This window comes from Notolepis coatsorum, assembly GCF_963971535.1.
Source record: "Notolepis coatsorum genome assembly, chromosome: 3".
Taxonomy (NCBI): domain Eukaryota; kingdom Metazoa; phylum Chordata; class Actinopteri; order Aulopiformes; family Paralepididae; genus Notolepis; species Notolepis coatsorum.
Genome location: NC_140167.1, coordinates 182,370,196 through 182,382,326, shown reverse-complemented (window position 1 = coordinate 182,382,326; position 12,131 = coordinate 182,370,196). Strand labels below are relative to the sequence as shown.

Here is a 12,131-nt window from a genome sequence, read left to right as displayed (position 1 = left end):
ATATCCATTTTCCAAGCTTGGATATCAGCACACGCACTAACAACCAATCAGTGAAGGAGATGGCCGACAGTGAAGGAGACCCGCGGTGCACCTCTGGGTAGAGAGGTAGGACTCTAGTAGTAAACAAGACTGGCTAGGATAACTAGCTTGCACGGCACTATTTTATATATTTACGTGCCGAGTATGTGTGTGGCGTGAATTCTGAGGCCACGTTTATAGTAGTGTGGGGTATACAGTGGACGTTGTTTCAATATATTGGGGCGGAAGAGAGTATTTTAGGGTAATATTTATTACATTGTCATGGAATACACTGCTTAGACACAACAGGCTGGCTAGGATAATTAGCTTGCACGGCACTATTTTATATATTTACGTGCCGAGTATGTGTGTGGCGTGAATTCTGAGGCCACGTTTATAGTAGTGTGGGGTATACAGTGGACGTTGTTTCAATATATTGGGGCGGAAGAGAGTATTTTAGGGTAATATTTATTACATTGTCATGGAATACACCGCTTAGACACAACAGGCTGGCTAGGATAACTAGCTTGCGCGGCACTATTTTATATATTTACGTGCCGAGTATGTGTGTGTCGTGAATTCTGAGGCCACGTTTATAGTAGTGTGGGTTATACAGTGGACGTCGTTTCAATATATTGGGGCGGAAGAGAGTATTTTAGGGTAATATTTAGTACATTGTCTGTCATGAGATACTCCGCTAACGTGCACGGACTGATGACGACATCAACATTTGCAGCAGCAAAACAAGTCTATTATATATATATCTATGCTATTAATAGCCCGTCCATCGCCGCCGGGCATAAGAAGTTAATTAAACTTGACAGACATTATATCGACGATAATTATCGATATCGAGTTATATGAAAATAATTTTACAATTTTATCGCGATAACGTTTTTGGCCATATCGCCCAGCTCTAGTTCAGATGGTATGGTCCTCTAGGGGTGTCTGAAATTGTTGGTTAATATATAGTTACATGTTAGAAGGATAAATGTTTTGACCCCCTTATTTTTTACCTATTTTGGGGAGGGGGTTGTCTTTTATATTAGCAATATTTATTGAGGGGGACAAATCTGCCTCTTCTCAATATTGAGGGGGATGTGTCACACACACGCATGCTTACAGTGTGGCAATTTACACTTGAACCTACGCTCACAAGCTTGCACAACACTTTCTCAACCGCACACTTTCTCATTATCTTATCACGCCGGATGGTACATGCAATGACCTCTGGGCTTTCTTCGCTGAACTGAAAACGTGCGGCGACCAGAGGAAGTGCTACTGTACCAGAGGAACCCATAAGAACCACTTGCACATTTCAGCTTTGACAGGCTTCTTTGCATTCATAGTGTTTGTGATTAATGTTGTGCCCTGTGGTTGTGTTTCCCAGGAGAGAGACCGCTATGCCTACAAGATCCACTTACCAGAGACCGTGGAACAGCTGAGGAAGTTCAACGCCAGGAGGAAGCTCAAGGTCAATACACACACACACACATACACACACACACACACACACACACACACACACACACACACACACACACACACACACACACACACACACACCGCCAGGAATCCCATTTTGGTCACACTCATACCTTTGTTACAATGGTAAGATCATGAGGAACATTCTATCCTCAACAATGTCAGATCACTGTGAACTAGTTTCTCTTACCGTAGCCATTAGTGGGACTCCCCGCCCACCCCACGGGAGTGGCTGCCCACTAATCAGTACTGGGAGGATGAACTCTCTGAATTATCTTCAAGCAGGCCGCACAGGGCCTGGTCTCACGTTGCCAGAGCGATCTCTCCACACTGCGTTTTTAGCGTACGTCAAGAGAGAGACAGATCGCAGGGGAACCACTGTTTCACAGTCTGTCTCTCTCTTTCTTTTTCTCTATCTCTTTCTTTTTCTCTATCTCTCTCTTTCTTTTTCTCTTCTTTTTCTCCCTCTTTCTCTCTATCTCTCTCTCTCTTCATTTTTCTCTATCTCTCTTTCTTTTTTTCTCTCTCGTTTTCTTTCTCTCTCTGTCTCTGTCTCTCTCTCTCTGTCTCTGTCTCTCTCTCTCTCTCTCTCTCTCTCTCTGCTCTCACCAGCGGGCCAAGTTATTATTTATAATAGTGTCATAGCCTTTAGCTCCGGGATTCGCTCTTCCTCTCTCTCTCCACAGACTCAGCTGCTAGGTTGGCCGTCATATGCCAGGATGAACTCACAGAATTTGAATGTATTTTCATTACTCTTTCATTCTGTGAATCATCATCATCCTCTCTCTTTCTCTCTCTCTCTCTCTCTCTCTCTCTCTCTCTCTCTCTCTCTCTCTCTCTCTCTCTCTCTCTCTCTCTCTCTCTCTCTCTCTCTCTCTCTCTCTCTCTCTCTCTCTCTCTCTCTCTTTCCTGCAGCCAAAAGATATTGCTTTCTCAAACTTGTGAGATAAATGTATTGTCAGACCTACTGAGTTCCCACCTAATGCCCTGTTTGTAAATAGCGATGAAAGTAAAATGTAACACTATCACAGTAATGTCATAATGCAGTCTGTCATACATGATATCTTATATTTATTTAACACTATCACAGTAATGTCATAATGCATGTCTGTAATACATGATATCTTATATTTATTTAACACTATCACAGTAATGTCATAATGCATGTCTGTAATACATGATATATTGACCACGTGCGATTTATTTAGCCTGAAACCAAGTTGGCATTTCCTTCCTGTGAACCACTGTTATACAGAATATGGTGCTGTTTTACCCATAATTATCTAAATGAGAACATAATAACAATATCTTGACCACAGGCTGCACCTCTCCATGCAAGGGTATCTCAGCAGTGCTGGGATGTAAATTCAACACACCCTGTATCAGCTTTCCACACTGCAGGCAGAAAGCACCTGTCTGATCAAACAGCCTTGATATTAAGCTACTTTCTTTTTTGTTACATATTCATATTCCAACATTAGACATTCCAATATACTATGTGTACTATCTACTTTTATCTATTTTGGATAGAAAACATTCCAATGTACACATATACTATGTGTAACTGAGGGGTACAATTCCCTGACTGTATTACTAGATATGATACTTACTACCACTACCTTTGTACTTAATATTCGGCCACCCAGTACACGGCATAAATATATTATCATGAACACTCTCACGTAGATGAAACGGATCCAACACAAATGTACGAATTAGAAACAGGTCTTTATTTCCTACACAGCGATGGTGTGTAGAATAAGCACTTAATCACTTAATTACATTTATGAATTGAAATAGTATGCACTTTTATGGCAAGGAGTATTCGTCGGTATATCAATAGATAATGTCCAATCTCTGAAGGCGCAGGTGGTAAATATACGACCTGGAATAGTTAAGGAATAACAGCAATGATACTTTAATGATTATAGGCTGGATACACTAGAGGGGGTTAATCCGGTCGCTTGTAAGCCGACAGGAGTAGGAGGGGGGGGGGGGTAGAATCCAGCTGCCTCGTCCGGCCAAGGGTATCCCAGGAGAACCCACTGTAGTGCCGTTCAATGCGCCGGCGATCCTTGGACCACAGATGAAAGCAGGTGGACTCTTTGTGGGCCGGCTCTCTCCGGTCCACGGGGGAGAGATGTGGAGAGACCTCGTCTTGCAGAGCGTCTCCTCACCTTGCGTCCTCTCCAGGGGGGGGGGTTCCAACACACGGTAGTGTCGGGGGTCTTTATCCATAGAATAATCAAAGTATCCAAAGCATAATCCGTGCCTGGGAAGGCGGGCTGTCGTCGGTAGAATAATCCGGTATACAGGTCCACTCTCTCGTCGGCTCTGGGGCTCCTCGGGTTCAGCTTCACATAGGGTCAACCACCCTGGGTAAGCAGCCAGTTCTCTGCCCGAAACGATGGGGTACTGACTACGGTAGTATTCTCACCGCACGAAGCACTATATATTAACAGACTATTATTAGCTTAATAGACTACGTCCAACTCGACGATATAGTGCCAAATATGACTATTCAAATATTAATATACACGATGTCTCAATACCGATGGTAGGCCGAACTTGGCCTTACTCCCACACGTGGCATCGCGGGGAGGCTTTACGTCTGTGACTCTATTGGAGGGTAAGAAACTGGACTGAAAAGAAAGTCCTACTTTAGTAGCGCAGTATATATACGCACTATGAACAAATAGTCCCATTAGTGGTGCGGTAGCCAAATTCCTACGCGGAACTAGGACTTGTTCGTACATGTCGAGCGGTACGTTTGAACTGGGTCTGAGGGGTATGGCAGCCTGGCACCAAGGTCTCGACCAATAGTAGAATGGAGACTATTATGGGATGTTCAGTAGGCTAGAATGGATATTCAATGCATATTGTACAAGGAATATACAAGGGATATCAGGGAATATTTAGAGAATATACAAATACAATTAAATATATATATATAAATAAATATATATATTCGGTTTAATCTGGCCCTTCACAACAGCCACCCCCTGAATAGGTCCCAGACCTAATCAGTTAAACGGAGACAGATTAATCGCGTTGTCTATTTACACATAAGGGTTTGCTGTAGGGGTCAGTCAACTTCACAAAGTCATAGGGTTGTAGGGTCATGGTCATCATCGATTGTGTCTGGGAGTCGAGGCAGTTCTATGAGCCTTGCCACGGGACGGGTGTAAGTGCGACCCTGGACGAGCACTTCAGCTGCTCGGACCTTGCCGTCGGCACCGGTGATCACTTTGCTTACGCGGCCGGCCGGCCACATAGCTCTGGGCAGTGATTGATCAATAATCATGACGACTGTTCCTTCTGTCAAATTGTCTCTCTCCTTTACCCACTTCTGGCGGGTCTGTAGAGACGGTAGGTAGTGCAGTAGGAAACTGTTCCAAAACTTGTCGGCTAATACCTGGCTGTACCTCCACATTCGTCGGCCGTTCGCTTCTTCAGGCCGGTACATTGTCTGGGGTAATGTGGGATCTAGCCGCCCCATCAGGAGTGTGTTGGGGGTAACTGGGTCGATATCCGCCACATCACTGGAGACATATCCGAGGGGCTTCGAGTTAAGTACTCCCTCAATCTCCGTGAGGACTGTCATTAGGACTTCTTCCGCCACAGTCTGGGCCCCAAGTACTGCGTACAGGGCTGTCTTTATGGAGCGCACTTCTCGTTCCCAAGTGCCACCGAAGTGGGGTGCGTTTGGGGGGTTGAATTGGAAATCAACCTGTGCTGGAGCGAGGTGGGTCTTAAGTTCTGGGCCCATAGCTTGGAAGCTCTCTCTCAGCTCTCTTTCGCCGCCTTTGAAGTTTGTCCCATGATCGGACAATAGGGTAGACGGTCTTCCCTTCCGTGATGTGAATCTACGGAAGGCCATAAGGAATGAGTCTGTGCTCATGGTCGGGAGAAGCTCGATGTGTATCGCTCTGGTGGTCATGCATTTGAATACAATACCCCACCGCTTCTCGGTTCCTCTTCCTTTCTTTATGTGCAGCGGGCCAAAGCAGTCCATACCCGTTGAGTGGAATGGCTTGTCACCGATTCGGAGGCGACATGGAGGAAGGTCAGCCATCCTTGGTATGCTGGGCTGCGCGCGCCACTTGCGGCAGTCTAGACATGTTCGTTGGAAGCGTCGTACCGCCTCTCTTCCTTGTAGGATCCAGTAACGACGTCTGATTTCCGCGAAGACTCTTTCTGCTCCTGCGTGATGTACATCCTCATCGTATTTCTTTATAATCAGCTCTGTGACCTTGTGTCGGCTGTTCAATACGATCGGGTATTTAATGTCATCCGGTAGATTGGGGGCTCTGCGTAGGCGACCACCCACTCTGATGAGGGTATGAGCGTCGCTCTCGGGGGCCAGGTGAATTAATCTGCTGTCGGAAGGGACGGGCTTTCCTCCCTGTAGACAGGCCAATTCATCCGGGAACGAGTCTCTCTGGGCTCGCTGCAGTAGAAGCAATTCTGCTTCCTCGTAGTTAGCTGCTGACATATCAGCGGGGGACTTGCACTCCGGGTGGTACCGCAGGAATGTTCTTTGTTGTGCACTCTCTATGGACGTGCAATCGTTTATATTAGGGTCGGTGGAGGCTACGGTGCTCAATCCACAGAACACAGACTTCTTAATTTCCACCTCCTCTGGACTTGCTTCCCTCGGGATAGGCATGGGCCACTGTCCTTCCGGGAGTCTTAGGAATGCGGGGCCGTCACTGTAGACATTGCGACGGGTGAGGTCATCCAGGGGCATCCCCCGGGTGATGACGTCAGCTGGGTTCTGTTTTGTATCAACGTAGCGCCACTCTGTTTCTCCGGTTAACTCTTCGGTTAAGTCTTGAATCTCGGTGACTCTGACTCCCACGAAGACTTTGTACTTGCATGAGTCCGATTTGATCCAGGCGAGTACCGTCGTGGAATCTGACCACAGGATTGTTCCAGACACCGGTATGGTGAGCTCACGTTGGATGAGCGTGGCTAGGTGCGCTCCGGCTAGGGCTGCGCAGAGCTCTAGACGTGGGATAGATTGTTGCTTGCGTGGGGCTATTCTCGAGCGGGCGAGGACAAATGCTGTGTAGATCTCTCCCCCCTGGTCTTGGGCCCGCAAGTAGGCTACTGATCCGTATGCGACCTCTGAGGCGTCACTGAAGACGTGTAAGTCCATTTTACATGTCTCTGGCCTCACCGTGGGTGGGAAGTAGCTTCGGCGCATATTAACGCCTGGGAGTGAGTGGAGCTCCATCTCCCACTCTCTCCAGGTGGATGCAAGGTGTGCGGGAATGGGGTCGTCCCAGCCCTGGTCCTTGTCCCACAATGCTCGTACAATCATTTTTGCCCTGGTGGTGTACGGTAGAATACATCCTAGCGGGTCATATTGTCGGGCGAGTGTTGTGTACACACTCCGTCTGGTGGTCGGCGCCGCCGCCGGCCTTCCCTGCTCCGTAGTCAGGGGCTTGTGTCTGTAGTGAAGCGAATCTGTTTTGAATCGCCACACCAATCCCAGGGTCATCTCCTGGGCTTCTCCCGGGATGGTAGCCATCCAGGTCTCGCTGCTGGCTGCCTTGTCCTCGGAGGAGAGGCTGCGCAGTACTTGCGGATCGCTGCTGGCCCACTGCCTGAGATCAAAGCCGCCTTTGATCAATGAGGCGCGGAGTTTAATCAGGAGAGCCTCGGCTTCTTCCTGGGTTGAAAGGCTTTGTAGACAGTTGTCTACGTAGAAGCTGTTCTTTACGCTGTGTCGGACCTCTTCGTCCGCTGCTGGGTCCTCTGCTACATGTTTCTGTAGTGCAAATGTCGCACAGCAGGGGCTGCACGTCGTTCCGAAGGGGAGGACTTCCCATTGGTAGATGGCTGGGTGCTCATCTCCTGGCTTCTCTCTCCATAGGAACCGTAACAGGGGCTTGTCCGCCTCTACTAATCTCACCTGCAGGAACATTCCTTTAATGTCCCCGCTGATGGCCACCTTTTCCTGGCGGAAGCGGAGTAGAACGCCGAGTAGGGAGGGGCCGAGTGTGGGACCGGGCAGTAACTCTTTATTCAGATTTTGGGATCCGATCTGGTAGCTGCAGTTAAATACTATGCAGTCTTTACCGTTGTGATGGACCTTGTGGTGGGGCACGTACCACGATTCAGTGGTCTGGTCAGCCTCTTTAATGTCCATCTTTGTGACGTGTCCCGCTGTGATGAGCTTCTCAATCTCAGCGCGGTATACACTCTCTTGGGCGGGGTTCTTGGCTAAGCGCCGCTCCGTGTTCAGCAGGTACCGTTCTATGGCGTCTGTCTTGGCGTGGAAAGTAGGCATTCCTTCTCGCCGCAGGAGTGGCGTGGCGTATCTCAACACGCCGTTGACCGGGACTCTCTTGGTCCCTGTCTCGAGGAGGTGAATGGCGTAAATGTCATCTTTAGAGCGAATGTCTTTCTTTCCATTCTTAAAGGGCATTTGTTCCAAGCTCCATAGCCGCTCTACGTGTTGCAGGAGTGCGGTTTCTCCCTCTGTGACTCGGGAGTGGAGACATCTAGTGGCTGTACTTCGGTTGAGAGATTTGGCGAGCGGGCCTTGGAGAGTCCATCCCAAACGGGTCTCGACTGCTGCAGGACAGCCTCGGGGTCCGGTATGAACCCGGTCTATCGGGACAATGAGGTCTGCATGGTCGGAGCCTATCAACAGGGTCGGCATAGCATTGTCTATGAGCGGGATCGGTAACTTGCGCAGATGTGCATATTTCTCCATCAGCTTGGCGACGGGGTATGTGTACCGCGACAGTCCTATTTCTTGGCTGGTGAAAGCGTCTGCAATCTGGTACCGTCGCTCAGGCTGGCCGCTTGCTGCGATAGAGAATGAGACATTCTCGCCCTTTATCGTCTTCAAATCTCGTCTTATTGTCCGAATTGTCATTTGGGTTTCGCTTCCCCGCAGCCCTAGCTGGGCCGCAGCGGAGGCGAGCAGCAGGGTCTTCTCTGACCCGTCATCGAGGACGGCGTAAGTGTCCAGGACTTTATTCTGGTAGCTTAGTGTCACACGCACTACTTTTAGGAGTACTCGGGCTCCACTGCTGCTGGCGGGATCGATGTACATGACGCTCGCTTTGCGGCTGGATGGTGCAGGTGAAGGGCGCCGTCTGTTACTGTCGTGAAGTATGTCCAGATGGGCTCCATCGCACTTGGTGCACCTTTTCTTTAAGCGGCATTCGGCTGCCATGTGTGAGCGCGCACAGCGAAAACAGCGCTTGTTGGACTTTATCCATTGACCTGCTTCCTCCGCGTTCAGCTTGGGGAAGGAGTCACATTGCGCTAGCCAGTGTTCTTTCTCACAGTAGGGGCACACTATCTTCCACTTCTCCGTTCTGGAGGGGGTACTGTGGCTCCTGCCGCTCGGTACTGACTCCGATTGGTGCATCACAGTCACCGATCTTCTTCCATCATTTAGTCGTCTGGTTCCTTCTCTGGAGCCAGGGGTGCTCCGTCCGAATGTATCTAGCCGTAGGCTGCTGACTTCTCTCGCCAGGAAGTCTGCTAGATCGAGGAGGTTCGGTTCGGGGCCATTCGGGTCTCTGTGGTCCCTCTGCCGCCTAAAGCGCTCCTGACGAGCGGGCGGCAGCTTCTCCAGGATCCTTTCCACATTTGAGTTGGCGTAAAGTTCATGCCTCCCCTTCTCTCTTTGCGCTCCCAACATCCCTACCAGGGACTGCACTCTGATGGACAGGTCGTCCAGTGCTCGATTGTCTATTGCTGGGGGTAAGCGGTCGATGTGTCGGATCTCCTGGATCACGTAATCCCATATGCGCCCATACCTCTGGTCCAATGCTACCAGCGCTGCTGTGTATGGGGTGGTGGAAGTCGCGTAGGCGAGCGCTATATTATGTGCGCGGGGTACCTTTAAGTGCTGCAGTAGGATGGCGTATTTGTGGCGTTCATCCAATACATCCACCAACATGGTCTCCAGACACATGCGGAGTTCTGTATACTGGGCCCGGTTCTCTTGGGTGAAGTCGGGTACCATATGCGTGCCAATGTATGACGCTGACTGTGGATACATCGGCGAGCGTTGGGGGGGAGGCCTCCTAGGCGAGTCTCCTCCCGCTCCTTGGTATGGGCTGGTACCGGCAGTGTACCATGGCCCGCTTGTCCAGGTGCTGTTCCTCGGTGCGGGTCGTGCGTCGTGCTCACCCGTGTATAGAGTCGGGGGTCTGTAGCGCAGCTCCGCGGGAGTATAGCCTGGGCTGTACCGGACCTCCTGGTCCGGTAGAGTACTGTGCTGTCTTCGGGCGCGGTTCTCTTCCTCTTCCTCTTCGTCTTCAGTTAGGTCATCCAGTGCTTGTAGTCTCTGGTTTAGCCTCTCCACAGGATATGCTGCTCCTTCCCGGTTGCTAGGTCTCGCTTGGACCGGTGGGGGGAGGTGGTCTGTGGGGGGTATAGACCTCGTCTGTTGGTCAAGTTCAGGGTTGTTTACTCGGCTAGGGGATGCCGCCCTGGAGGTGTGTCTAGACGAGTTCCTGGAGCCTCTGGCGGAGGGAGAGGGTGTTGTCCGTCTGATCAGCTGTTCTATTAGTTGCGCTTGCTGTCTGTCGCGCTCTGCGTCCCGTAGAGCACCAGCAGCTGCTCGCTGGCTGTCTGCTCGGTCTCGGGCCACATTCTCTTCCATCTGAATGCGTCTTATTTCTAGACGTATATGCTCTTCTTCGCTCCGCTGCTGGATCTGCAGTCGGTCGCGTTCAGCAGCGGCGTTCAGGCTGATGAGGAAGGCCTGCTGTAGGGTCCTCTCTGCCTCGCTGGGAGAAGGCGGTTGTATAGGGGAGCCTTCCCTCGGGGTACTCCTTGCGGAGCCTTGGAGCTCTATCTCCACGGTGCTCTCCCCGTCTTCTTCCGTGCCGAGTTCTCTCTCGGTAGCGTTGTATTCCTCCCGGGACTCATCGGGGACTACTTCTTCAGTACTGGCGGGGTGTGAAGTCATGTCTGGTTCCCACTGGTCCCCACCGTGAACTTGGTCAGTTACATTAGAGCCCGTAGGGGCCTCTATGGTCGGGGTAGTCTGGGCGTTGGGGTTAGACATACTTTTACTTTCTAGTTTTACCGCGTTTACTGTTAGTAGAAGACTAGGTTGTTGACTGACAGCGTAAGCCTCTAAGTACTGAGGGAGCCGTCGTTCGCGCTGCGGGCGTTGGTTAGGAGGATCGTTTCGTGGAGTGTTCATCATAGGCCATTTCAATATTAATAACACTATATTAATATTACACTAATTACCCTCCGGCTCGAAGGACCAATTGTAACTGAGGGGTACAATTCCCTGACTGTATTACTAGATATGATACTTACTACCACTACCTTTGTACTTAATATTCGGCCACCCAGTACACGGCATAAATATATTATCATGAACACTCTCACGTAGATGAAACGGATCCAACACAAATGTACGAATTAGAAACAGGTCTTTATTTCCTACACAGCGATGGTGTGTAGAATAAGCACTTAATCACTTAATTACATTTATGAATTGAAATAGTATGCACTTTTATGGCAAGGAGTATTCGTCGGTATATCAATAGATAATGTCCAATCTCTGAAGGCGCAGGTGGTAAATATACGACCTGGAATAGTTAAGGAATAACAGCAATGATACTTTAATGATTATAGGCTGGATACACTAGAGGGGGTTAATCCGGTCGCTTGTAAGCCGACAGGAGTAGGAGGGGGGGGGGGGGTAGAATCCAGCTGCCTCGTCCGGCCAAGGGTATCCCAGGAGAACCCACTGTAGTGCCGTTCAATGCGCCGGCGATCCTTGGACCACAGATGAAAGCAGGTGGACTCTTTGTGGGCCGGCTCTCTCCGGTCCACGGGGGAGAGATGTGGAGAGACCTCGTCTTGCAGAGCGTCTCCTCACCTTGCGTCCTCTCCAGGGGGGGGGGTTCCAACACACGGTAGTGTCGGGGGTCTTTATCCATAGAATAATCAAAGTATCCAAAGCATAATCCGTGCCTGGGAAGGCGGGCTGTCGTCGGTAGAATAATCCGGTATACAGGTCCACTCTCTCGTCGGCTCTGGGGCTCCTCGGGTGCAGCTTCACATAGGGTCAACCACCCTGGGTAAGCAGCCAGTTCTCTGCCCGAAACGATGGGGTACTGACTACGGTAGTATTCTCACCGCACGAAGCACTATATATTAACAGACTATTATTAGCTTAATAGACTACGTCCAACTCGACGATATAGTGCCAAATATGACTATTCAAATATTAATATACACGATGTCTCAATACCGATGGTAGGCCGAACTTGGCCTTACTCCCACACGTGGCATCGCGGGGAGGCTTTACGTCTGTGACTCTATTGGAGGGTAAGAAACTGGACTGAAAAGAAAGTCCTACTTTAGTAGCGCAGTATATATACGCACTATGAACAAATAGTCCCATTAGTGGTGCGGTAGCCAAATTCCTACGCGGAACTAGGACTTGTTCGTACATGTCGAGCGGTACGTTTGAACTGGGTCTGAGGGGTATGGCAGCCTGGCACCAAGGTCTCGACCAATAGTAGAATGGAGACTATTATGGGATGTTCAGTAGGCTAGAATGGATATTCAATACATATTGTACAAGGAATATACAAGGGATATCAGGGAATATTTAGAGAATATAC

The 12,131-nt window shown here is 49.6% G+C and overlaps 1 protein-coding gene across 8 annotated transcripts in view; it reads left to right on the top strand.

Moving 5' to 3' along the window:
* Positions 1–12,131, top strand: part of caska (calcium/calmodulin-dependent serine protein kinase a) — a 507,486-nt gene that overhangs the window by 391,833 nt on the left and 103,522 nt on the right. For all 8 annotated transcript variants that reach the window (XM_084310852.1, XM_084310851.1, XM_084310849.1 and 5 more), the window contains exon 9: positions 1,409–1,492. In XM_084310852.1, the coding sequence (XP_084166978.1) occupies positions 1,409–1,492 (84 nt within the window). The remainder of the gene's footprint in view (positions 1–1,408; positions 1,493–12,131) is intronic.